The 27,051-nt window shown below is 47.1% G+C and overlaps 2 protein-coding genes across 4 annotated transcripts; one reads left to right on the forward strand and one right to left on the reverse strand.

Moving 5' to 3' along the window:
- Window positions 1–344: 344 nt before the first annotated feature.
- Window positions 345–20,888, reverse strand: LOC103183109. Its single transcript, XM_007900378.2, has 18 exons — window positions 20,877–20,888; window positions 20,362–20,504; window positions 15,091–15,277; window positions 14,223–14,454; window positions 11,514–11,608; window positions 9,751–9,947; window positions 8,339–8,417; window positions 7,712–7,890; window positions 6,486–7,193; window positions 5,353–5,583; window positions 5,069–5,144; window positions 4,278–4,385; window positions 3,681–4,012; window positions 2,833–2,993; window positions 2,564–2,621; window positions 1,902–1,993; window positions 1,006–1,223; window positions 345–407 (listed from the first exon to the last, which is right to left on the reverse strand). Exons 1-17 carry the CDS (start codon window positions 20,886–20,888, stop codon window positions 1,033–1,035), a joined length of 3,081 nt encoding a protein of 1,026 aa, XP_007898569.2. The 3' UTR covers window positions 345–407; window positions 1,006–1,032.
- Window positions 20,889–22,753: 1,865 nt separating this feature from the next.
- Window positions 22,754–26,656, forward strand: paxx (PAXX non-homologous end joining factor). 3 transcript variants are annotated; one of them, XM_042337546.1, is made up of 8 exons: window positions 22,754–22,981; window positions 23,323–23,538; window positions 24,075–24,135; window positions 24,636–24,685; window positions 25,121–25,311; window positions 25,450–25,518; window positions 26,142–26,226; window positions 26,415–26,656. In XM_042337546.1, exons 2-8 carry the CDS (start codon window positions 23,423–23,425, stop codon window positions 26,458–26,460), a joined length of 618 nt encoding a protein of 205 aa, XP_042193480.1. In that variant the 5' UTR covers window positions 22,754–22,981; window positions 23,323–23,422; the 3' UTR covers window positions 26,461–26,656. The 3 variants fall into 3 exon arrangements, with proteins under 3 accessions (XP_042193480.1, XP_007898547.1, XP_007898548.1); XM_007900356.2 differs by having other exon boundaries at window positions 23,387–23,538; XM_007900357.2 differs by having other exon boundaries at window positions 23,387–23,493.
- Window positions 26,657–27,051: the final 395 nt, after the last annotated feature.

Consider the following 27,051-nt stretch of genomic DNA (forward strand, 5'->3'; position numbering starts at 1 on the left):
TAATAATAAGCCTTGCATTTGATATAGCACTTTATCAAGCTTTCAAAACGTCTTGAAGCACTTCACAGAATATAGTGTAAAGTCACTGTATATTTTGTGGGTGAAAGGGCTGTAAAGGGCTAATATCAGAACAGACACCAGGAAATTTTTCCTTCGCCAGAAGTTAATTAATTAATGGTTGCCAGGAAGGGAAGTTGAGAAGACTACGACACTGGATTGATTCATTTATATATCTATATAAAAAAAAGCTCAATGCTGTAATGTGAAGATGGAGCCATGAGGTCAGATGGGCCAAAGGGGCCTTCTTCATCCGAACCGATCTGGTTACCTTACCCATTGCGACTTGCGACGTTCCACAGACTTCATCTGGATGTAGGACAGCGGCTGGAGGTGATGCTCCATTCTCACTGTGAAGAGGACAAAGCTTGTGTGAACGTTAAGAAGCGAAATCACCGATCACCATGTCAACAATTCCAGCTTCCCACTCGAGAGGCCTGAAAAGCATCCTCGGTCAGGCTGACTGATACTGCAGCACATCAGGAGATCAAACACGAGCATGAGGGAGAGAGGAAAAAGAAGAGACGTTTTCAAAATAATCACGATTCTGTTCTCGCTGAAATCATGTACGAGAAGGAAAGAGACCCAGACTGCAAAACCTTGAAAGGGTCTTTTCAGCCGCAGAAGCCAAATCGCACTCAATGCACAAACTAAAGAAGTTGAGGTAAATTGATAATCCTCGCATTTGATACGAATCACATCGGGTGGACATCTCAAAGTGCTTCACGGGATTTACTGTAAAGTGTAGCGACGGGGCATTTTGTCGGTGAAAAAAAATATATATCGATGGCAATGAATAATCGGTCAGCAGGTTGGGGAAAAAAGGGATCTTATAATGGGAACAAAATATCTTTATTCGAAACTGAATGTCTACAATCAGCAATAATATGGCTTAAACCGTGTGCTGCTTCTTACACTGATCACGGAGGAAGGTCCTGTAGTTCTGACCTTTATAATACGTGCCCCCGAGAACATTCAAAGGTTGTCCCCTCCAGTGGACAGGGAGAAGCGGTTTGGTATTTCTGAATCGATTTGAAAACGCGTGGACCTGCGTTCGGATGCAGAGGCCGCATTCTGGCCAGGATTGGGCAGAACCGACACCGATCGTCTCAGTGGCTTCCCACCTCGCCGTGCTGTGCAGTTTACACCCATCCCTACGGCCAGCTCTGGAACATAAGGAAAAGAGGTTCATTATTGCACCCATTCAGCTCAGATCTTAAAAAAAAATAATAATTTGGTGACTCAATCCACGATTGTTTGTGGGACATTGCTGTGTGCACTTGGCTGCCACGTTTGGCCCAAAAACCACGCAGTAAATTCACTTTACAGTATATTCTGTGAAGCGCTTTGCGAATACGTGATAAGGCGTTATATCAAATGCAAGGATTATTATTATTATTAGCATCAATTTAATAGGAGTTTGATGGGGTTGTTCAATGAAATCACAGGTGATAGCACTCTCGCCTTCGAGTTAGAAGGTTCAAGCCCACAGTCTAAGCTGATAGTCCAGTGCAGTTCGGGTGTGAGGGAAGTACTGTATGATCTGAGAGGCCACTCTTCGGATTAGACATGTAGTCATGTCCTGTCGGTCTGCATATGCGGATGTTAAGGATCCCTTAGCACTATTCGAAAAGCGAAGGGTGTTTCTCTTGGTGTCCCGACCATCAATCATCCAGATAAAATCGATCATTCAAGTGGCTGATTGCGGGATAATGCTGTGGGCAAACTGGCTGTCGTGGTCACCTACAGATACAGTCACTCCACTCTACATTAAAATCCTGTAAAGCACTTTGAGATGTTTCGAAGATGTAACGAGGTGCTACAGCAAACGCAAGGACCATTACCTTTCGTGGGTTCTGGTCTGTCCCGATGACACAGGTCTTGCCAATTGCCACAGAATGAGGTTGAGTTTGTGGTCGACTGTAATCTCTTTGTGCTAAATTATGGCGAGAGAGAGAGAGAGAGAGAGAGAGAGACACGTTCAAGCAAGATCTGCAAAGGCAGCGATCATCACATATACATTTTCAAGATGGAGGTAGATAAATATTTGTTAGGTCGGGGTATCAAGGGATATGGGGCAAGGGCAGGTAACTGGACTTGAGGTACAGGTCAGCTATGATCTTATAAAATGGCGAAACAGGCTCGAGGGGCTGAATAGCCTACCCTGTTTCTATGACCATGTTTCGATGCATCTATGTATGTGTCCTGGCTCAGGGCTGACATGCACGTCTCATGTACAGAGGCAAACACCGTGGTAGTAAATTACAACAGATCAGGGCTGACCTATTAATGCGTGTGAAGACCAGCAACTTAAGACTGCCTCGACACTGTGCTTTTACTGTAAATGGAAAGCAATCATGGTAAGAAATCACACCTAATTGTTGGTTCGCTGGCTGATCAGGGCATTGCTGACTAGGGGTTACTTGCTCCCAGTCTCTGAACAATTCTCACCACCACCCACTCACACACCCACCCACACACAAACAAACAAACAAACAATTATTACCTGCTCATCCTCCTGTTGAGCTTCGGTAACAAAGGGCGTTTACTGACAGGCACGAAATCTACAGGAGGAAACGAGGAGAAAATGTTCGAAATGTGAGAATCTGTACTCTTCAGCATCCGACACCTTCTGAAAACATGCAGTTTCCTCTCTGCATCTTTCAAAGAGCAAGTTTTACATCACTGATATTGCTCTGGTGTCTACCCCCGCTGTACACTCCGATTGTAAAGATATAAAGAGTTTCTGCACGAACACAGTTCTCAGGAGTTTACCTGCAATAGCAATGTGTCTCTGCAGTCTGTCACCCCCCTCTTTGACGGACTGCGTAGGCGTGTTTCGGTCGAGGTGGGCACAACCTGCTCTCGCGATCGGCACAGCTTGAAACCAACAATAAGAGTGATCCTGGGATGTCTCCGGCTGCTGTACAGTGTCTCTAAGAACAAAAAAAAGCTTGAGAAAGTCCTCAGAATCCATCCTCACGGGGATAGCGCCTGCAGTCCATTCCAATCCACACCAAGTCTAAGCTGACACTCCAATGTTGTGCTGGGGGGGTGGGGGGGAGTGTTGCACTGTCAGAAGTGCCGCCCTCCGAATGAGACGTTAAACCGAGGTCCTGTCTGTCTGTGCAGGTGAGCGTTAAAATCTCGAGGCACTATTCATCCTCACCTACAATCCCCAAGTTTTTTTAAAAAAAAGGTCACTCGCTCCATGGCTGGCTGTGGGGTGACCTCTGTGGCTGCCGTGTTTCACCCACAAAATACAGTCAATCCATTTTACAGTATATAACAACAACAATAATAATCCTTGCATTTGATGTAGCGCTTTTCACGTCTTGGAGACGTCTCAAAGCGCTTCACAGAATACGCTGGAAAGTGAATTGACCGTATATTTGTGGGCGAAACGCGGCAGCCGATTGCGCACAGCAGCGTCCCCACAAACAGTCGTGGATTGAAAATGACCAATTTATTATGGTTTTGTTTTAAACAATACTGTGTATCCAGTGAAGCGCTTTGAGACGATGCGATAAGGCGCTGTATCAAATGCAAGGATTATTATTAACACACACACACACAAGATTAGTGTATCTCCAGCTTCTTTTTCTTTGGGAACCTCCACTTACTTTTTACACCTCAGAACCTTTCGTTTCGGAGACCACTCAGCCCTGTTCCTCCACCAATCTCTCCGCACCAGTTGGGTCTCGGCTTTGGCACACCCCTCCGGGACCAAAGCGGGTTTGAGCACTTGAAGCTGCGCGTTTATATCGTAGATCTCGCCGCACATCACCACCCGGGCAGCTCGAGCACAGCTCAGGATGTTCCTCACTCTCTGCGACCGGCTCTGCTTCTCGAGACGAGCAGAAGCATCGCATGAGGTCTTCAATTGAGGTTTGGTGTCCTTTCCCTGCAGGGACAGCTGGCTGCCATCCATTGCTCTTACAGTGGGTAGAACAGCCTGGTCCAAAACACATCGCAACAACAGCCATAACTTACATTTCTGTTAAGATAACATCCGAGCGCTTCACGGTGACAGGGTTGGGCGCCAACCGAGGAGGAAGGGTAAAGGGGGAGAGGAACTGTGTTGCTGGCACTATGGATGGATCTTTGTGTTATTTTCAATGGGTTCTCCATTGCTCGCATTAAATCCAGACAAAAACTGGTTCAAAATCTAATCTCCAGGATGTGAATTCAGACACGGGTTCAGGTCAGCGAATCGTTACCTTGGTCTCTAAATTCTCCCGGCTGTTTTCATTCAGAGAGGCGCCCACACACTGCCTGGCATCTGCCATCTTTGGATCCTGGATCAAAGTCGCATTAGGTTTCACTGCCTGGAGACAGACGTGGGTAGTGGTACATAATTAACAGCCAGTTAGAAGCAAAACACTATTATTTCAGCACACGTGATAATAATAACCCTTGCGTTTGATATCGCGCCTCATCACATCGTTGAGACATCTCAAAGCGCTTCACAGAATATACTGTGAAGTGGGGTGACTGTATATTTTGAGGGCGAATTGGACCCAAACAATCCTGGCCAACCGTTCCGCAGATGAAATTGGTCATTCGTTTCCATGGCCATTTGGGGGACGTTACTGTGCGCACATTGGTTGCCACTTTCGCCTACAAATTCACTGTTTCGCCTACAGTCACTGAGCTCGACAGAAAATCCTGTGAGGTGTGTCGATGACGTGATAAGTCTCTAGATCAAAAGGCAAGGATTAAACTATTATTATCACAACGCCATTTGGGGTAAGACCATTAAGAAGCAGGTACTGTTTTTGCATTAGGTATTAGCCTGAATGGTACTTTCTGAGTCACGTGGTTGTAACATTGACTTAGAATTGCTGACGACTTTGACTCCGGGTTTTAGACAATACAAAGAGGCTGAATACAATGGCGTGATGATATCTCGCCCAGCTGGCCTAACGCACTCACAGTGTTATCAAAATGATTTTTCATTCATGCCATTTGCTTGGACTACAATGTTGGCAAAAAATTCACCGCTTCGCACCTCAGGAGATAAGAACTCGTTGCAGTCTGATGAGAACTCGCTGGAATCCGTCAATGAAGACCTCAGCGAAACCCTCCTGTGTAAAGTGAAAGCAAAGCTCACATTCGTTTGAAGTACATTATTTGCTTGATCGGGACTTCAGTTTTACTCTGGTGTTTTTTTTTTAATCACTTCAATTGACAACAAACAAAACGGCAGGAAATAATAATGTAGGCACACACAGGGCTCAAAAAACATTCGGTACCTCAAGTCACTTCTATAAATTTTAGAATCAAGGACATTACTTGCGTTGTGTGGCTGGACTGGGCATTGTGTCATTTTCACACTGTTTGTGGGTGCCTTTCTGAGCTCCCTTGGTGAGCATCAGAGAAGCTTTTGACCCTTTGAATGGATACTGCTCTCTCTGAACGCACACTTGGGTTTTGGACCTCCTGAGTCTCTCTCTCGCTTCAGCAGGTCCTTTGGTCGAGGTCAAAGGCAGCGAGTGGTTTGTCCGTGAAAAGGAATAAAAGTATCTGCAAATAAAGCAGAAGGCTATGAAGGTATCTCACATTTTACGTTACTCAGCACTCCTTATCGTGTTGTTTTCCTCCAGAGTCAAGTACATCAGTGTGCAATGAACAATATTATCTGTGCATTTTATATAGTGCCTTATCATGTCGTCGGGGCATCTCAAAGCATTTCACAGAATATTACAATGACTGTGTATTCTGTAAGGCAAACGTGAGAGTCAAGTTGCACACAACTAATATTCTACAAATAGACATGAAGCGAATGATTGATTTTATCTGGTGGGGTTGTTGGCCAGCACAAGATATTCCCTCAAACCTTTCCCATGTCCGCTGGTGAGCGATAAACAGGATAGAGGAGAAGGAAGGATTGAATCGTTGGCTGGCAAAGCAGCAGGAAAAGAAAATGTATTATTTTAAAATGAGTCCCCCCAAAAATAGCTTGCGGTGAATCGAAAGTAATGGATTCCTTTTTTTGTGGTGGCTTTAACAAAACCGGGTCAAATTCGCAAATTATTCCGCGAGTTGCAAGTCCCAATTCGATTGTAGCTTTCAAAAGGGAATCGAATAGGTACTCGAAAAGGGGGGAAAAAAACTGTGCAGGACTCTGGTAAGAGCGGAGGGAGTGTGAGAGCTCCTTCAAAGAGCCGGCACAGGCCTGGGCACGATGGGTCGAATGGCCTCCTCCTGTGCCGTAAAATAATAATTAACTGCATTTGACACAGTGCCTGATCACGTCTTCGAGACGTCCCAAAGCCGCTTCACAGGACATAGCATTAAGCGAACTGACGCGGCAGCCAATTGCACCAGACAGCGTCCCCCACAAACAGTCGTGGGTTGAAGTGGGGGCGGGGGGCGGTTTTTCCCCCCCCCACCGCCCTTGATTGATTCCAAGTCGCACGTCTCACCTGCTCGTCTTTCCGTACTCGTCCTTGGCCGTTTTCTTGGTCACCGTCCGGCTCTGGGACCTGCCTTCGCTGGTGATGGCGCTGACGGAGCAGGAGTGCTCGGTGTTGGCCGCCAGGCGCCTGGCAGTGAAGGAGCGCTCGGGCCCCATGTAAACCACCTGCCCGTTCAGGCACAGCTCGAAGTTGAAGAGCCTGCCCAGCGGCACCTGAGGCACATCCCAGGTGATAAACATCTCGTTCCTCCCCAGCACAGTGACCGCCAGCTTGCTGGGTGCGTGGTCACCCGGGCAATCCGTGCGAGCGCTCAGCAGGGCTCGCTCCCCCCGCCCTCGGCTGGTGACGGCGCACACCCCGAACTCGTAGCTGGTGGAGGGGGTCAGGCCGCTCACGATGCACGTCAGCTGTGAGGTGGTTTCGATGGCCTGCTCGCCCTTCTGCACCAGGTAATACTTGATGACTCCGTTGGACTGGGCTGGCGGGTTCCAGCCCAGCTTGACCTGGGTTGGGGTGCAACCCACCAGCCGCAAGCGGAGAGGTTGACTCGATACCGACCCCACCGCGGTAAACGCGGTCACATCGCTGCAATGGCCGGCATCCCCCTCGGTGGAAACGTGAAGTCTGAAGGCGTACTTTTCGCCACGCTTCACGTCCGACAGCAGGCAGTCTCTGCCGGAGCCCTCGTACAACACTTGGTCTCCATTCAACAGCCTGAAATCACAGCGAGAGTTGAGGACTGATTGACCGGCTGAGCGGATACGTCTCTCAATGTCAAACAAGCTGTAGGCATTCGTGGCCAGGGCTCCTACAGTTACCCACGCATGCTTAGTCGGTTACGTTAGCTCAGTTACACCGCAAGGGGTTGAGAGCAGATAGTCCGACTGGAATTGTACTACGTCACAGGAGGGAGTTCCTTCAAGACATCGCAAAGCGCGGTATACAATAAGCAAGAACCCTGTTGTTAGTCAATTGACAGATCGCTTTTCAGGGGGTGACAATCCACGACTGTATGTGGGGACGCTGCTGTGCGCAACTGCCTTCCGCGTTTCACCCACGAAATACGCACAATCAACTCACTTATTAGGTATATTCTGTGAAGCGCTTTGAGACGTCTCAAAGACGCGATCAGGCGCTGTGTCAAATGCAAGGATTATTATTATTATTATTGTGCTGTAAAGTGGACTGACCGTGCAATTTTTTGGGCCAAACCACACGAGGCGCTTTCTCACCTGTACGTGATCTCCAGGCCGCTCTCGGGCACGACCTTGCTCCAGGTGATCCTGATCGAGTTCGTGTTCGGCACTTCTGCCCGAGGAGGCGTTGGCTTGGAGAGAGGCAGCAGTTTTCTCAAGGTGACGTTCACTTCCTCCAGGAGGTCCTTCCCAGCAGTTAGCGAACAGGCCACAGTCTGTTCATTTGGGACACAAGTTGAAATAATCTCACTTTATGAATGGTGTCGTGGTCAAGGAGCTGAGTTTACACATTTGCACTCTCATGTTCCAGTTCTGCTCGACTCACACACAGATCCTACAAATTATAAGCCCTACATAATACTGTCATTTCGCCCACAAAATACATTGTCAATTCACTTCACAGTGTATCCCGTAAAGCACTTTGAGATGTCTCAAAGACGTGATAGGGGGCTGTATCAGATGCAAGGATTATTATTACGACATCGGGACCTTTGAGGTTTTGGTTCGTACCGGCTGGAAATCCAGTGCAATGCTGGGGCCACCCTGTATTGTCACAAGTGCCATTCTTTGGACCAGGCGTTAAACCAAGATCGGAAGGTTAGCAAGTGGAATGTAATCTTCCACCGTAGCGTCAGCCTGGACTATGAGCTCAAAACTGCTTACCTTTAAAAGTGCCGTTAGCTTCGGGTGCGCTCGAAGTTTGACAACCCCGCTTGGTTGGCTGGCTAACACTTTCAGCGTCCTGCGGAAGAGAATACAAAGTAAACACCGAAACGCAAGGAAATTGCCTTACGGACACTTGCGGGCTTAAGAGTTCCAGGTATGCATTTGGTAGACCTTTTCAAAAAAAAAAATCAACGCCTAGAGAAGCAAAGCAATTGGGTGGTTTTAATGGATGAAACAGTCCAGATTGTTTTATGTTAGAAGAATGCTTTCAATTTCCCAGAGGTCTTTTATGATTACACATTGTCAACCTAGGCCTTTAATTGCTCAAATGTATGGAGTACATTAATAACAACAAAAGGAACCACACTTCGCTGGCAGGTTAAAGATTTAATGCGAATGCAATCAGCATGCCACACCAGTCAGTCACACTGAATCATCAAAGTCCCACAGTCATCATACGCTTAATGGATTGGCAATCTCTTTTAAACCACCGCATCATAGGAAAGTACTTACTGACTGCCGCACGCTGCTGTCTGATGCAGAAAATGCTGCGCTTTGAACGTTTCAACGCACACCTTTACATATTCTGCATTGAGTTGTCAGGCAAAAAAATAAACGAATTAAAATAAAAGGACGTCACTTTCAGAGGCCCTGCAACTGCTTCGTGGGCTGAACGAAATGGCAGCCCCCAGGCTCACAATGGCCCGATGCACTCAGCCACACAGCTCAGGAAAGGTGATTCGTGATGTGTGGCTCTCGGCTGAAGGAGTGGTTCAAGTGTCCTTAGGTTTTGAGCTAGGGAAGTGGGGGTTGGTGGGGTGGCTGGGGGGAATCTGTCAGCTGTCACAAGCTCAATTTGAGCTCAGCGTGTATGCGTGCCAACCGTGGGTGAGAATAGGATGATCCTCGACTGTGAACGTCCTCAAATAGGCTGCCTACGGCACTGTCCAGGCTCACCCACAAAGAATTTGAGCAAGGATCAAGAGGGCTGCGTCAGCTCATTCAAGTGTTTTCAGGAGAGAAGGGGGTAGAAATAATAATAATAATCCTTTCATATTGCACTTCATTACGTCTTCGAGACGTCTCAAAGCGCTTCACAGAATATACTGTGAAGTGAATTGACTGTATATTTTTGTGGGTGAAACGCGGCAGCCAATTGCGCACAGCAGCGTCCCCGCAAACAGTCGTGGATTGAAGTGACCAATTTCGTATCAGTATTTTTTTTTAGGGGAGGGATTATTACTGCCGGAAAAATGATCAACTAAGAACCGAGTTCCTACTTACTGCTGGGTAAACAGAGGCATGTGGAGTGAGGAAACCTGCCCAACATTTCGCCCTGGCCCGGGAATCGAACCCAAGTCCTCTCGCTTGGGAGGCAAGCTCTCTAACCACTGAGCTAAGTCACGTACATGGCGGCAAACCAGGCCGACTCCTGCTCCTCGGACTCCACGAGGCCACACAGAGTATCTAATACCTCTGGGAAGACCTGGTTTGTCAGAATGTGACTGTGTCCCTCTCTGTCTGTCGCCAGGCAGCTCAACGCAAAGCAAGCGTTTCTGCTTCCGCCTGTATCTCCGCTCGCCATCATCTTCTCCAACGTTTCGATCTGGGAAAAAAATAAAAGGAGAAGAGAGCGAGCAGCGACTCAGGTCAAACCTCACCCGGTCAGATCACAAGATTCATTGGATAGAACGACATATAGAAATCTCCGGCGCCTTTGGACGTCCTTGGGACGTTACATAAAAATGTTGGATCGTGTCTGTGCTGGCTCTCTCAAGAGCAATCCTTTCATTCCCGTTCACCCGGCGCTTCTGCTCGACTGGCACCGGACTCCTGCCCGTCCCACGCACCCTCCGCCCCACCACGGGAGGTCGTGCTTTCGGCCACTGCGCCCCGAAACGCTCTCCCTCATTCTTCCGCCTCGCCACCCCCTCTCTCCCCTCATTCAAGCCCCGCCTGAAAATTTAAGTCCACCTCCCACCCTCCCCCCAGCTCAGAGTCAGGCTCCACCACTGTTAAGCGCTCTGAGATGCTACTCTGCGTGGAGGGCGCTATATAAGTGCAAGTTGTTGTTGTGGTGGTTATAAGGCTCTATTGACTGCTTCGAGACAATTCAACAAGGTGATAAGGCACGACTTACGGATGCAAGGATTATACTTATGACAGCAAATCCGGAAGCAAACCTTTCAATTCCTACTTCAACACATCTGTACTGATTTCACTTTTACTTGGGATTCTACCGTTTGCCAAAACCCAGTTGTGGTTTAGGAACCTTTTGAGTCGTTCGCACCAGTGACACTGGGCAAAGCTCAGACACAGAGACGCTCCATGACTGGTTAATTAGTCAAGTGGTTGGTAAATAATAGTCTGTTTTCCCAAGCAGCGCTGCACAACCGATAAAGCCATCACAACAAAAAGCAGTCGCTTGGCAACAGCGCGAAGAGAATCACTCTAATTCAAGCAATTTTTTTTTAAAATATAAAATCTATTTTAATTTGAAGCTTAATATAGGTTGCAGTAAATTAAAGGCAATTACATTAAAGTTAAGTTAAGCAGATTCTGGGGAATCAGAAAGATTGGTCCCAACTCCCCCCCAGACTCTGACGTGATGTGAAATACATAATTGATAAAGTACCTTCCAACGCACACAGGATTAAAAAAAAAGGTTGACACACAAAAGAAAAAATCAGACAATGCTCAGCTTGTCAGACACGATGCAGCACGTAAGGTGCACTCTTTACATGCTCAAATGACATTTGTAAGCAGATCCAAGTGCGTATTAACGAAGGAACACAGGAAGACAGACACTCTTGGGTGGTGAATTAATGTCCTGCTCGCTTCACACTTAGCTATGAGCGTGTGAAAGGGAATTCACAGGCAGATTTGGGCAAAACGGTCACACCAACACAAATAAGCTGGAGTCTGTTCCACAACACTGCACTCTCGAAAACATCACAAAAAGCCTCCCGTTTCAGCAGATAAGGGACGATTGGATCGGGGCCAAGAATAAAGCGTATTCTGAGCAGATAACTGCACAGGAGTCTGGCCGATGGGGAACCTGAAAGCGTTGAAGAACCTTTCATCATTCAATGAAAACCTCAGACAAATTGTGGCTTCATCGCGTGGGTGTGCATCTCGGGCCTTCCTTACAGCTCACAAACGCGCAACTCACCGCGATTGGTGCCTCTTTCATGTTCAGTATCCGCTTGCGCCCGATGTCCAGGTCACAGAATCTCCCGAGCGCGAAGGCAGCGTGCATTCCACAGCCTGCAGGAAGACAGCAGAGACTTGTAACATGGGTTGCGTCAACAAATCGCATTCATATACCGTCCTTCACATCAGAAGGACGCCCCAAGGCACTGGACAGCGAAAGCTTTGCAATCTGAGAGCTGAAGTTGGGAATCAAGAGCGGTGGGGGTGGGAGGATAACCGAAGGCGAGGTCAAAGAGGCAAGTTAGTGGGTGGAGAGAAGGGATTCTGGGATGGAGTTCAGAGGGTGGGGGCAGTAAGGGCAAAGGCACTACAAACGTATTGCTTGTAACAGCTATCATTCCAGGAGTGGCAAAACAATTCATCTTAAACCCATGTTTTCCTGCACATTTTCAGGAGGAGTCCGTTCCACCACACTGCACTCTCGAAAACATCACAAAAAGCCTGGCTCAGCTGTTTGCACTTGTCTCTCCGAGTCAGAAGACCGTGGGTTCAAACCCCATGTCGGGACTTTGAACTCATCGTCGAGGCTGACACGCAAATGCTGCGCTGGATGTGTGCAGCAACCTTGGAGATACAGTCCTATGGATGAGAGGTTAAGGTAAGGTCCCATCTGCCTGTTCAGGTTTTGTGGGACACTGTGGTGGGAAAATTGGCTGCCGAGTTCGCCTGCAAGGTGCACCATTTACAGTGAATCCGGTCAACTGCTTTGAGATGTTCGAACCACATTATAAGGCGCTATACCAAATGCAAGGTTTATTAATCCAATGGTCTGTGTGAACCATTGTAACAGACAGTTCCACTGGAATACAAAACATCTTCGGTTGCATGAAATTGATCACGAGTTGTGAACATAATCTAAACAAAGAAGCTTTAACAGATGATAGAAAGAGCTTGCAGGATGGATTCGCGATATTACTCCTTTTAGTACACGAATAAAAAGAATATTGTCTCAGGAAACCACACAGGTCTCGTTACCTCTTGTAAATGATGGATGGTCTGTTTCAGGATTGTTTCAGTTAAATTAATGGTAAAGTCAAAAGTCACTGTGAACTTTGCGCACTTCACAACCAGACAGACCCAATTGCAACCCTCCCAACCACCCTACATACAATCCGAGGAGAGAATGGAAATGTGCACCAACTTGTCCGGCGTGTTATTCATGGCACTGTTTGTTTATTTATTTAAGGATTGCCAATATCCACACGTTTCCAGCACAAATAACGGCTCCAATTAAAAAAAGCGCAATAAATCTCAGCATCCACACTGCTTGGGAATCAAATTAGCTCAGAGCGACTTGTTCTTGAACTCGAGGATGTAGGAAAAACCAGAGGAGGCCATTCAGCCCATCAAGTCTGTTCCACCATTTTCTGGAACTGAAGCCCCATTCAAAACAATTCTCTCTCCCCCTCCACGTTTAGTTTGCGTTTATCCCCACTGCTCTCTTCGCAGCCTCCAACAGTTCAGAGCTCTCCCCCAAGACATTTTTTGTTAAAAAACTTTAAGTGATGCACGTTATTAATCCTACAGGCAGTTCATCCAAACCTCTGGCTTCAGGATGGAATTTGTTTCTTTGAGTGTCTTTGAGCGCACAGATAATTTCTTTTTGCCTGGTTAGTCTCCATACTTAAGGGTGATGCCAGTGCAAAGCCTTTTATTTGATCACTTCCATGGGGGGTGGGGGGGGTGGGGAGAGATATTACTGGCAGGAAATGGCCCTAATATTATGGGAACTAAAGTGAATCAACTGAGAGGAAGAGAGAGAGAGAAAAAGATACGCAGGTGTCTCAGTCGAATATGAGAGACTTGACATTCCTTCCCTTTTCAGCGCGTTCAAGAGAAATTTAGCGCAACCACAAGGACTCAATAGGAAAGGAATGTTAAGAGGATCGAGACCCGAGGGAAGAACTTTCTGCTTCTCAACAACCCTGGAGGGAGTTGACCTCTGGCTTCAGGATGGAATTTGTTTCTTTGAGTGCCTTTGAGCGCACAGATAATTTCTTTTTTTAAAAAAAAAAGGAAATGGCAATGGAAGATCATTTTCAAAAATGATCGCAAGTTTGCAAAACTCACCACAAGTGGGCGCAACGCCACGGCATCAAAAAAAAATCATAATAGTGATAAAATTCGGAGAAGCATCTTTCTCGTTGGGAAGAGGTCTCGAAGAGCTTCACGGAATACGCTGCAAAGCGGAATGACCGTAAAGTGGGACGTCCCACAGACAGCCGTGAAGCAAAGCGAATGATCAATTTATTGGGAGGGAGGGAGGGAGGGAGGGATTGTTGGTCAGGCAGAAGGGAACAACAACAACAAAATTACATTGATAGAGCGCCTTTCACGTCGGGAGGACGTCCCAAGGCGCTGGACAGTCAGATGTCGGGGCCCGAGCATGGGGGAGGGATGGGGTAGAGGTGAGGGAAGGCAGAGAGGTGGGAGGGCGACCGAAGGCACGATCGAAGAGGAGGGTCTTGAGACAGACCTTGAAGGAGGCAAGGGAGGAAGCGAGGCGAAGGGACTATGGGATGGAGTTCCAGAGTGTGGGGGCAGAGAGGAAATTTGCGAAATTTCACAAAAGATGACATTTTTGCTCCAAAGTAAAAGTTGTTCGAGAACACGACCGAATGTCCGTGCTCTTGGTCGTGGCCGGTAAGGGTCTGTCGTTGGGACCTACCTGCCTCATCCACACCCAGGGATGCTATCAGCTTGCTCAGAGTGTGCTGGGAGTTGGGCTGCTCCAGAAGCTTCCTGCAGCCGTCCTCACACAGAGAAATCCTCGCCAGGACCAAAGCTGCGTTGCTGGCCGTCCACTCGTTTGGGCTGTCCAGGAGGGCGGTCACATTGTCCACAATGCCCTTAAAGTCAGAATCATTCAGAAGCCACTGGCGACCGTTACTGGTTTCAGCCTGAAAGGAAGGACAAAGGATTTGCGGCCACGATAAGAGCAGCCAGCAATAATCCTGGCGTGTGATATCACGGCCTTTCACATCAGGAGGAAGTCTCAAAACACGTCACGGGGATTCACTGCATCTGGTAGTTTGTAGCCAAACATGGCAGCCAATTTCATGGCGCAAAGCAGCCATGAAGTGAACGGCCAATTTTACTTTGGGGCGGGGGGAAAACTCACTGAGACACTGAAACAAACTTCTGTCTCTTTTCGAGTCACGCAGATAGTTTAACGTTCCATCCTTTTGTAGTACGGCACCTCCAACATGCTGGTGCACTCCCAGCACTGCATTAGAGTCAGCCTCGGTTAATTGTAGTCAAGCTGTTGTATTTTTCCTTGTTGTTTACACTTCACTGACTTTCAAAATAACCCCGAGACTGCAATTGGTATTGTTCCTTTGGATACCTGGGCTGAACGATCAAGGAAGATAGGAACGTTGGAACAGGAACAGGCCATTCGGCCCCTCGAGGCTGTTCCACCATTCTATTAGATCATGGCTGATCTGCGCCTCCAATCCATTTACCCGCCTTTGCTACACATCCCTCGATCACCTCACCGAACAAAAAGATCTATTGAATAGAGTGAAAGCCCTTACCATTGTGCCGAGTGTCCCGGCTGCGTTCATCACCGCCTCTGCATCACTCCACTTCAACATGGCGTTCAAGTCGTGAAGAAGACCGTGAGATGCCGACGTCTGGGACTGCCCCACAGCCACCAAACTCTGGGCCCCGGTCTCATTCTCAGCTATCGTGCCCAACACATAGGCCACGTGACTGCAGAGGCTGGAGGACGAGGCAGGGAAAACAATCAATTCGTCACCATCGCCAACTTCAATCCATGTCCGCAACCCATTACAGATAAAGCTAACCCACCACCAGCTTATTGCACAGTTGATGCAATACTGGTACTAAATTTGCCTCATTAAGTAAGGTTAGGCCAAAACCCGCTTCGCAAGCAGTAGCCAGAGACATTTCTGCAACATTAGCAGTTGATTGTCAATCAAGGTTGGGGTGAGGGGCTGTGATTGACAGTCAGTCAGCGGGCGGGCTGTGTCCAGTTGAAAACGGCAATGCAATCGTGAACAAGTACAGGTAGGCGAGTCAGTTTTGGTCTACCAATTGGGGTGGGTGGGTTTATAAAACCCCCCACTCCGACGCATCCCATCTGCTCCGCCACTGATTTTCACCTGACGAGAAGTAGGAGTGAACCGGTTAAACCACCGCTCTGCAATCCCAGGGCTTGATCTTGTGAAATCATGGTTACCTTCCAAGCAGAACCACCTCACAGGCCTCCCATCCCTCATTATAAATGGGCTACGTGTTAAATTGCTGATGTGGTCAGCAGTCCAGCCAGTTTCTTACCTCTCTGTGATCATTAGCTTCAGTAACAAGCATTTTTTTTTGCTTCGATGTTTATTACAGTGATTATAAAACAACATGATTCACTTTTCTAATCTTGGTGGTTGTGCCACTGGCTTGTGGCTTATGATTTTTTTCCCCCCCTCTGAACGGTGGTTGAGGGGTGGAAAAAAAAACACATCAAGGGGAAAAGTCACTCACAAATGTGATGGGTTTCATACATACAGACAAAACATACTTTCTGTTAGACTGGGTGCTAGGCAACGATTGAGAGAGGCTTCACAAATCGATCGCAACGATCACTGCTTGGATACCTTTGACTTCAAACAACAGCAAAGACAATGCTTTACGAATTACATCAGGCAACCGAGCGCAACTCGGCAAGTCTTTCGAGTGAACTTAGCCACGATGTGTGGCGCTGACTGAAGGAGGAATTCGTTACACAAGTGGCTGGAGGTGGCAGCCTCGCTCCGTCAGTAGCATTGTCGCCTGAGAGACAGAAGGGTAGGAACATAGGAATTAGGAGCAGGAGTAAGCCATTCGGCCCCTCAAGCCTGCCCCGCCATTCAATAAGATCATGGCTAACTCCTAACTCCATCTGCCCGCCTTATCCCCATATCCCTTAATCCCTCTTAAGGTTGTGGGTCCAAGCCCCAGGTCGGGACTTTGACCTCAGAGTCTAGCTCTACACTCATGCTGAGGATGGGCTTCGGGTGAGACGTTAGTCTTTAAACTAAGGCACTGTCCGCCTGTTTAGGTGGACGTTAAAGATCCCATGGCACTGCTTGAAAAGAGTCAACTTGGCCAGTAATCCCCCAGGTGGTCACTCAGGACACGGCTGTTTGTGGAGTGTTCGTCTGCACTAATTGGCTGCTAAATTTGCCTATAAATACACCATCACTGCACTCCACAGTCACGTCTTGTGAAAGGCTTTGAGATGTCCCCCTGAAGTGAAAGGCGCTATATCAAATGCAAAGATCTTTATTAATATTAATATTAGCGCAGAGATTCAATAAAAGGTAACGTTACTCAGGGTTGTGTTAATAGGTTGCATTGCGTTCACTCTTAACTGCTTACTTCCTTTTACGTACACAAAAAGACTCGTACGTTGGCATCAAACAGCTCAACCTCACATCATCTCATGAGTTTGACTCGTGTAAAGGAAAGCAATATTCACAATGATCCACCCTAGCACAACGACATCCTACGCTGCTGCAATAATGCTTTGCGCAGTGCAGTTAACGCCACAAACACGTCCTCAAATTAGTTGAGTTTCAAACACCAACAATGGAAAAACAAAATTCTCTCTCCGCTGAAGCCAAATTGCTTCTCGTTGAAGCCAAATTACTTTGGAGAATAATAAGAAAACATTGGCATTCAATACAATGGCTTATCATCTCCAAACATCTCAAGAGTGTGCTCTTTTGAGCACACAATGAGCTACTTTTGAAGTGTTTTGACTGTGGTTACGTAGCCAAAGGCGACAACTAAACAGCGTCAGCAACACGCTACAAACAGCGATGAAATCAATCACCGGTTGATCCGTTTCGGTCGAGTGTGTTCAATGTTACTGAACTCGTCAACGATCCNTTTTTTTTGTTGTGGCTTTGCATGCAAGATGTTGACTGGTCCGAGTTGCTTTCTGATCGGCTGAGTGCTGGCTCGAGTCGAGGCCGTGACTGTCTTGCGGGAGTCTTGAACAAATATTTCATCTTTGGAGGCTTTGTGAAGGAAGGCAAACCAAGTTGACAGAGGGGCAGAAATCCATTCATATTAGGCTGGAAAACAAGGGATCTGCTTTTTAAATCCACAGCACCAGTCGTGGGGTGAAATAAAGCAGTGTGGGCTCTCCGACTGAGTTTGTTTAACTCCCACACCGCCACTTCTCTTCCCCCGTCAGCATTTTGCAAGCAGGTCAGCGGATCTGATCAGCGCTGACTTATTGATTGCCTTGAGTTAAGACAAAGGACCCATAGTTACCGTATAAACACACTCTGAAGCGTGTTGGTTTTCCAGGCTCCATTCGTTAGAACAATGCGATGCAGGGTGGGGAGTGGGAGGGGAGGGGGCTGTGTCATATGCAGTACAAAGATAGCAAAATCACACCCCAGCCAATAACTTAGGAAGTGAGAGGTTTGCCAGAGAGCAACAGAAAATTAAACTTCAACCGATATGGTTCAGAAAACAAATATTCCTCGCAGGCCTGTGCTTAACTAGATTCTCGTTCCTGGGAACGGCCCTAGTGTACATTATCTATACACACATACACGCACACAGAGTTCATTCCATTTGTAGATCAGATGATTTCACTCTAGGATATCTGCACCATATGGAAACATAGGCATCAGACTTTCGCAGTGACTATTGCCGGAAAGCGGCGGAAGGGAAGCTAGACGGGAAATTATGCTGGTTACGTGACATATCGGAACATTAAAAGCAGCGAGACGTTGTGTTCTATTGCTATTAATTCTACAAGGAATTGCACAACAGAACAATCTAAGATCTAACATTCTTAACTCCTGATGCGAAAAAGCTCCTAGTTATTAATTGGTAAAAAAAAATAGACGGAAAAGGAGCTGGTTCTCATTTCACAAGAACAGTCTGTGCTAAGAATCACTGACCCAAGTTAAATATCATTCTGAATTTGCTGATCAAGAGAAAGACTGTCTATCGCAACATTGCCACCTTCTGCAAAAAATCAATACCTCGGTTTGAAAACACAGACGTTAAAGATTCCACTATTCGAAAAGAGCCAATTGCACGCAGCGGAGTCCCACAAGCGGTGGTGGATTGAAGGCCCAAATTATTATTATTGATTTATTTATTTATTTGAAGGGATCATGACCCAGGGTAAAAGCGATCCGCCAATCGACTGACAGCCGGGTTCCTGCTCACTGCTCGGTAAACAGAGGCGTGCGGAGTAAGGAAACTTGCCCAATGTTTCGAACCCATCGAACCCATGACCTCTCGCGTGCGAGGCAATTCACTGCAGGACTCCACCAAACATTTTCCAGTTTTCCAGAAAGTTTCCACACTGGATGACAATGAAATGCAGCGCAAACCGTATAGGTGCCAGGTCAGCAGAACGGAGCAGGGAATGTTAGTGGGAGTCTTTGGACTAAAAACGTCTGGGGTTCTGGATTGATAGTTATAAATTCTTTGGTATTCTTGCTGTGCAGGCCTCGCTACGCCGAGCTCCGTATCACCCTATAAACAGCAAGTGGCCATGTTTCACACTTCAATAAGCTACAACAAAGCTTCGATGTGGAATGAAAGATGTCAGCTTGAAATTACACTACTCGGTAACTAATTAGATTTCTTTATTGAAAAAAAACACACAGGAAGGCAGTTGGAAGCTCACAAGTTCAGGGCTATTTATAGCTCCTCGGGTCTAATGCGCGTTAAGCTAGTTTCGCTTGTTCACCACCACAGATTTCAACCCGCAACACGAAGATCTCCCTGAGCGACACTGTGTTTATTGCACTGATGTACTGAAAATAAGGTCTAGAAGAAAATACTACCACTACTTGCAAAAAAAAGCCTTAACCCAGCACAAGCCAATGTCCTTAGGAGAGGAGAGGGAGTGGAACGGGCATCAAAACACAGTTAGAATACAGGAGTTAATGTGAAAGACTTGCTAAAAATGATCTTAAAGCAGAAACAAGTAGCGTTTACACATTGCCCTTCCTTCTTATTTTTGAACAAAATTATTACTAAATCCATTATTTAATATTATTTATACAATAGTATGTCTAGCTCTGTCGCTGTCAAGAGCTCTGAGATGCTATCCTGTGTGAGCGTTAGCTACACAATTGTAAGTTGTTGTTGCCCGGGGTTGATTCAATGGGAGGTGGTAAATGATGGAAAGCAAAGATCGTGTGAAATGAAACCGGTGCAAAAGGTCAGGCGAGGAGTACTCAGTGTTACCACGGGATAATGGTATGCGGAGACTGTCCAGAGACCAGATGCTGCCTCAAAACGAAAACCCTCTGTGAAGCGCCTTGAGATGTCCTCACAGCTTAGGGCTCTGGACCAAATGTAGTAGTAATAATTATTACTGTGCGCAATTGGCTGCCGCGTTTCGCCCACAAAATATACAGTCACTCCACTTTACAGCATATCCTGCGACGCGTTTTGAGACGTCGCGACGACTTGGTAAGGCACTACATCAAATGCAAGGATTATTATTACGATTATGTTTCCTACTCCATGTTCCAAGGAATCCGAAGTCTACTTTGAAGCTCACAAGGACAAGGGTTAAGCGCTCCGAGACGCCGCCCCGGGTGGTCGTTGTTGACCAACCAGCTGAAATCCATTCTGACCAACAAGCTTGAAAGGTATTATACACTTGGTTGGGCACCAAGTACAGAACCCAGCTGATGTCCTCCTATTTCCTGCAGCCAGCTCTAAGCAGTACAATCGCTGACATCAATGCTGGACATGTTATGCAGTCAGAACAGTGTCCTGGTATTAAACTCAACACCAGAGGCTTTCATTGCAGTACTCACCGTGGCTCTCCTGAAGCCAGACACTTGCACAGAGCCAGGAGCAGTTCTTGGCTGCGGAAATCATCCAAGAAGCATCTGACCAGCTGGTCCTTATCCTGGTGTAAGTCCAACACCAGCTTCTCCACCGCCTCCGCCACCCTGCCCTGGTCAGAGGATAGCAACTGAGAGAGCAGATTGTCCTTGCTCAGACCATCCTCCCTCCGGTTTGGGACGTGTCCAGAGGTGGCTCTCCCAGGGACATCTCCAGAGATGGCTGCCGGAAGAGCTCAAAGACATCTACCTTTGTCCCAATCCCAAATTCCCAGTGGGCGCGGAGTTAACCCTGGCAGATCCAAGGAGCTGAGCTGTGTCTGTAAGCGAGCACATGAGCATGTTACACACTTTACTCTTCCACCCAGCAAAAACCCTCTCTCCCGTCCCACAAATAAACCTGTGTGCTTTCCCAACCTCCTTCCCTTCTCACCTCACCCCAACTACCAATTAATAACATGCCACATAACGCGCTGACAGCTCACAAACTCACCCATCCTCCTACAAGAAAAATATCCCTGGGTGTCAAGGCTGAATAAAGCCAACCCTCTCCTTGCTTGCAAGCACTGTTTTGTGTGTGTGGTGTGTGTGTGTGTTACACCTCTCTCTCTCTGTCCAATCTCAGCAGCTGTTATCAATCACTCATTCTCTCTCTCTCTCTCTTTGTCACTCTCTCTCTTTCTCTTGGAAACTTGCAAACGTGTCCCTGAGTCGATGTTAAACAGTGCAAATGAGGGGAAAGGGAAAGAGAGAGAGAGAGAGAGAAAAAACAATAATTTCAACCGAATGGGTCTGAATCACACCTGAAACCGTCAACAGAGCAACAAAATTTCATTCACCTTTCAGCCCTCACTCATTCACTGCCTTGTCCAGTCATTGAGATACTCACTCACCCACCTACCCACTCCCGTATCGTGTCATTGCAACCCTCACCCACCTACCCACTCACTCCCTTATGGTGTCATTGCAACCCTCACCCACCCACTCACTCCCTTATGGTGTCATTGCAACCCTCACCCACCCACTCACTCCCTTATGGTGTCATTGCAACCCTCACCCACCCACTCACTCCCTTATGGTGTCATTGCAACCCTCACCCACCCACTCACTCCCTTATAGTGTCATTGCAACCCTCACCCACTCAGTCAGTCACTAACTCACTCACCCACTCATTTACTCATCATTGCGATCTGTGGCTTTTGTTCAGCCGCACGTCCCCACACTTCACAAAGGATCAGGTTTACTGTCACTTGTTTCACATTATTTTCCTCGCCCTCTTTATAATACAAGCGGGGAATGCTGTGGGAATTGCAAAGTCTAATCATTTGCCAGACCGTCCTCTTCCTCTCTTTCTTCCACCCCCAGCCCCCACTCCCCAATTGGGGTGGGAGTGACTGAGTGAGTGAGTTGGTGACTGAGGACATGAGTGAGTGAGTGAGTTGGTGACTGAGTGAGTCAAGATTGTGACAATATACTCTATGAAGCGCTTTGAGACATCTCGAAGGCCTGATAAGGGGCGGTACATCAAATGCCAGCTGGTGTTGCTGTGGCTGAATAACCTTGGTTTCTCAAAGCCAAGGTTTCTTATTAATTTGGCCATTTAAACTGCACCGACAAGAGTGCCGACCTGAGCACAAATCCCTCTGGAAGTAGCAGCTGAATCATTTTTGAGTCATTTTTTTCCCATTGCTCTCTGCTGACACTAGAGGTCACTCCAAGCACGTCAAAGTGGAAGGTCTTCAGGTGTCATCTGAAAGACGGGCAAGGCAAGAGGGATTGAGGTGGACAGTTGCAGAGGTTCGGGGGTCGTGGCTGAAAGCACGGCTGCCGATGGTGGAACGGAGGGGGCGTGAACCTCACACGATACTCGCATGGTATTCACATGATATTCACGTGGTGCTCCCGGCCGTAAACTGGTCCGAATAGCTCCGTGGAGAAAGAGACACCCGCAGGAATGACGACCAGGTGGTAAATTTACTCCGTGCGCCTTTCCACAGCGCAAGGAGACCCTCCCCTCCAAAAAAAGAAGTTTGACCGAAGGAGAATTTTAGTCACTCAGTACCACCGCTGTTTCCGGGACTCGGGCTGTGCGCAATTGGCTGTTGCGTTCAGCTCGCACAATGCACACTGTAACGATGTATATTCTGCGAAGGCGCTTCGGGACGTCTCCACGCCGTGATAAGGCGCTGTATCAAATGCAAGAATAATTATTGGCCAACTTTAACGAGAAACCCATCGAATCATCCCACGAGGAGAAAGGCAACATTTCTCGCTGTACTCCCAAACCAATAGATGGTGCTGCGAAGGAGACTAACCTAAACTTTCGACGAGGGAGCTTCCTTAAGTATGTTTACATCGTTGGCTTTCGAGCGAGCCAATTGCGAAGGCTGATGTTTTCTTTGAAACCGAAGGTGCCGTTACCAATCGGGGAGCAAAGGGCTTCCTAGCGTGAGCTTCGTAAAATGCGTCCAAGTCACTTTAATCCCTAAATAACCAGAATTATTGGACACTGCAGAAACTGTGATCGTAGACCGATTGCTCCTAAGTACACGGGGCCGAGGAGAGAAGCCGAATGCTGCTCTGGGATAAAGTAAGATTTTCATTCTTAAGATAATAATCATGATCATAAAAGGAATGATCCTCGCATTTGATTTAGCGCCTTATCGCGCCGTTCAGACGTCTCGAAAGCACTTCACAGAGAGTCATGGATATTGTAAAGTGAATTGACTGTGTTTTGTGGGCAAAACACGGCAGCCAATTGCGAACAAATCGAGAGAATATTTCCCAGTTTCTGTAAAATCGCTGCTCGAACCCAGTAAATATAGATTAATGATGAATCTGCGATGGTTGGACGAGCAGAGTGACTTTGACAGTATTTGGATGCTGTGTGTGTGTGTTTAATTGCTGTATGTTTCTCTGGCGATGTTTCAGAACAGCAATATGATTGATTGATCGATTGGTTGGCTGGTCGATTGGTTGATTGATTGATTGACAGGAGCGCGTGTGAAATCGACACATCGGCGGCTGAAGGATGGAAAGTGACAAGTCGCTGCCCGCAGAGCGGTGTCTCGACATCTACATCATCTCCCAGAGCCCCCACAGGTACCTCTGCTACACCAGCCCTGGCTCACACACCTTCGACCTGTGGTAAGTCCTTGGCTGACAGGAGTGGGTTGGAGGCATTGTTTTTCTCAGCCGGGTGTCGGAGACGTGTGGAAACCCATCACCACGCTTAAGACTGTCCAAACAAACAGAACTCCACATACGTACCTCTCCACCTGACCCCCCCACCCCCCACTCCCACCCCAGAGGGACGTACCCAGCTTTACCCTATTTCAGACAGTATGAAGTGGAGGTTGGCGAGAGCCAAGGCTTAAGGACCCCAGAGCATGTGTTGGTTGGTATGCACACGTGGAACTCTCAGTCCGGTCACCCTTAAGCATTGCGGTTGGGTTTCGACACATGCCAGACATCCGGCTGACCCCCAAAAAAGTGCGGATTTAAATAATTCTAACAAAAACAGCTGCAACTTCTTTCGTTACTTTGCGGAGAGGGTTCCGAGCAGATCGGAAATGGATCGACATCGTCAACCAACGATCTGATCAAACTGATTTGGAGGTGGGGGGCTGTGTGCGGGGAGGGGGAAAGACAAAAAACTGAGAATCTGATGTGTTTACTTCCAGTGTTACAAATGTCGTGGACGTGTGGAGCACAGGTTTCACTCAAGAAAAGCTGGAGGAGCACGTAAGTAGCAGGACAGGATGATCCGTTCAATTAATATAATAATAATTATAGTAATAATCCTTGCAATTGATATAGCGCCTTAGCACGTCTTTGAGACGTCTCAAAACGCTTCACGGCAAAGTGACTTTACTGGTGGACGAGACAATAGAGTGATTGTTACCAAGTGAAGATGAACACAGAGATGCACAGGCTAATTGTGACGTCTCCGCTGGTTGAGATCAGTCAACCCAGCACAGACCTAGGAATGTTAACTGGGACCCAATTCCTCTGTACAACTCACCCCTTCACTACGGGGGATAGTGCAGTGAATAGCCCTGCTCTTTCTCCCTTGCTCAGCCTCCAGCCCCGTCACTGTGAATTGCTCTGAGACTCCATCCTATGTGAAGTGCGCTACGTGAATGCAAGGTGTTGTTACTGAGCGTAAAGAAACTCGCTGAGAAACCAAGACAAGCTTTCTTTTCAATCATAGAAATATCTTGATGTTTACGTTCTGTCTTCAGAAATCTGCCCACGGAATAAAAACCACTGAGGAATACTACAGCAGGACAAGGTGTGTAATGATGGTTTTTTTTTACTCTTCACTTGGTTTCTCATCCCATTCAATTCTCTCAAAAAATTTTCTTAAACATTTTCGGTATTGTTTACAAGAGCTGCTGCTATTTGCCGATGAACAGCAAGTCAGACAGTGGTATAAATTGCCTTACAGCCCTGTCAGCCTGGCTCAGCTGATAGCTCTCTAACTCAGAAGGTTGTTGGTCAGGACTCGAGCTCACACAGTCGAAGGTAACACTCCAGTGTAGTGCTGGGGGTATGTTGTATTCTCAAGACATGCCATCCTTCGGATGAGCCATTAAACTGAGCTGTCGCCGTTCTCCAACGGCAATAACTCACTTTGGTCCCAGGACAAACTGTTGATCTCCTTGCCTCCCTCCTTCCATCCGCATACCTGTTGTTATTTACACCTGTGTTCTGTAATGTTCCACAGAGACGCCTTCCAGGAGGGTTCTGTCCAACTCACAGTGCTGGACAACACAGTGACACTGACTCTGAGCAAAGCTCCCTTGGAGCTCAGATTCCACCTCCACCAGCTTCCCATTTCCGAGGCCAAAGCAAAGATCCAGGCTGCTGTGTTCCACCTGGCGGAGAAAGTATGTGATCTGGAAAAGCGATTGAAAGGTGCGTGCAGCGGAGTTTGTGAGTGAATCTGAAAGGCGGTGTCGATAGCGTGAGGGTATGAGCACTGTCAGCCTCTAGTGGGGAACAAGGGTGATTTCTTAAGCTCATGATTCTATTTTTGCGTTATTCCTCTTGCAGTTTCGGAGGAAATCCGTGCCTCAACCCCAACAAAGAAGACCGAGAGGGGACACAGATTACTTCTGCCAGGTACCACCTCTTATGTTTCTTCCTTTCTTTTTTCCTCTGCCTTTCTAAACGTACCTCCGTCATTTACCCATCACTGTCCAATGACGTCAGCTGTGTGGGAACACCAATTGAAGACACAATATATCTGAGCTGTGATCTTTAACCCTCCTTCACCCACCACCACCACCCAATTGAATGACCTGCTAACTAACATTTGCCATCTCTGCCCCGCTATGAAGGACGGAAACTTGCACAAGATAATGGACTGAAGGAGGCTAGAAAATCGCGATGCACAAACTCTGCTTCTGCTCACGTCCAGCAAACTAACCCTCAGAGTTAATGGAAAACACCAAAGTATTTTGGAAAAAGAACACTCGCGATTTATCCCAAAACAGGAAATATATTAGAAGGACAGCTAAATATCAACAAGCCCAACTTGTTTTTTCTTACATAAGCTCTCGATCCTAACTATCTGCCTTGAGAAGGTATTGTTTGTTGATTTGTTCTTGTGTTAAGTGGAGGAGGAGGAGAAACAACAGTGGTACATCACTCTGAGATGCCATCCATTGTCGTTGGCGCTGTAGAAATGCAGGTGTTATAATGGAGGTGATAGTCTGGATGGTTCCGAAATTTGTTTTTTGCAGAGGTGATCTCCAAGAGAATTGGGTCTTCACCAACAGCCAAGAGGATACTCCCAGGAGAGTCCCTGATAAACCCAGGCAGAAAGAGGTAACAACACATCAAGAATCATTTTATGTCCACCTCTCTCTCTCGATCTCTCTGCCTTCGTTGCCGTGCTCTAACTCCAAAGACAAGGAAGGCAGATAAGCAGCTTGCTCCCGGGTCTTTTCCAATGTAACTTTTAAACAAGTCCATATAATTATTGTTATAAACTGCCCTTTTCATTTCCCATTTAGAACAAAGGCTCCAACAGGTGTAAGTTTTGAAGAAAACTCCCCTTGATCCAAGACATCGAATGAAGGTTATAGCTTGAAATGGGATTTGCTGAAGATGTTTATAATGAAATGGTCTATAGTTTATTTTTATACAACTTATAAAACGGATGAGTGCGAAACACGGTTAAAGATTTGTTAACCGCGTGCCTACACCCTGTCATTAGTTGGGTAAATAAAGGAAGACTATGGAAAATGACCAACACTCTGATCATGTTGTGTGAAGGTGCTCATGAGGATTTCATTATGATTGTCATTTTTTCAAACATTCTGCCACTGCTCTCTGGAACTCCATCTCAGCGTCCCCTACACCTTGACCCTTCTCTTCCCACAGGGCAAAACCATCGGCAAGTTTCTATGAAGTTTCACACGCCTCTATTTACCTGACAATATCGATCGGTTAATTGAATACAACAACAACAGCAACAACAAATTACATTTGTAAAATGCCTTTCACGTCGGGAGGACGTCCCAAGGCGCTGAATTCTGGTTAGAAGAATAATTTTCGTGATCAAATTAAGTACTCAGTGAACCGAACGTCACTGAACTTGCTTTCCGGAGGCAGACAAATCAAGGACGTGTGCAGAATAGCTGGGGCCCT

Source organism: Callorhinchus milii, unplaced genomic scaffold, assembly GCF_018977255.1.
Source record: "Callorhinchus milii isolate IMCB2004 unplaced genomic scaffold, IMCB_Cmil_1.0 Scaffold8, whole genome shotgun sequence".
Classification (NCBI taxonomy): Eukaryota; Metazoa; Chordata; class Chondrichthyes; order Chimaeriformes; family Callorhinchidae; genus Callorhinchus; species Callorhinchus milii.

Excerpts from the sequence above, each read along its gene's own strand:
- paxx (XM_042337546.1), top strand. The coding sequence starts at position 23,423 with ATGGAAAGTGACAAGTCGCTGCCCGCAGAGCGGTGTCTCGACATCTAC. Across the intron at positions 24,686-25,120 it reads GAATACTACAGCAGGACAAG|AGACGCCTTCCAGGAGGGTT; the intron begins GTGTGTAATGAT and ends AATGTTCCACAG. Across the intron at positions 25,312-25,449 it reads TCTGGAAAAGCGATTGAAAG|TTTCGGAGGAAATCCGTGCC; the intron begins GTGCGTGCAGCG and ends TTCCTCTTGCAG.
- LOC103183109 (XM_007900378.2), bottom strand. Across the intron at positions 11,609-14,222 it reads CCTGGGTGTGGATGAGGCAG|GCTGTGGAATGCACGCTGCC; the intron begins GTAGGTCCCAAC and ends GTCTTCCTGCAG. Across the intron at positions 9,948-11,513 it reads TGAAAGAGGCACCAATCGCG|ATCGAAACGTTGGAGAAGAT; the intron begins GTGAGTTGCGCG and ends TTTTTTTCCCAG.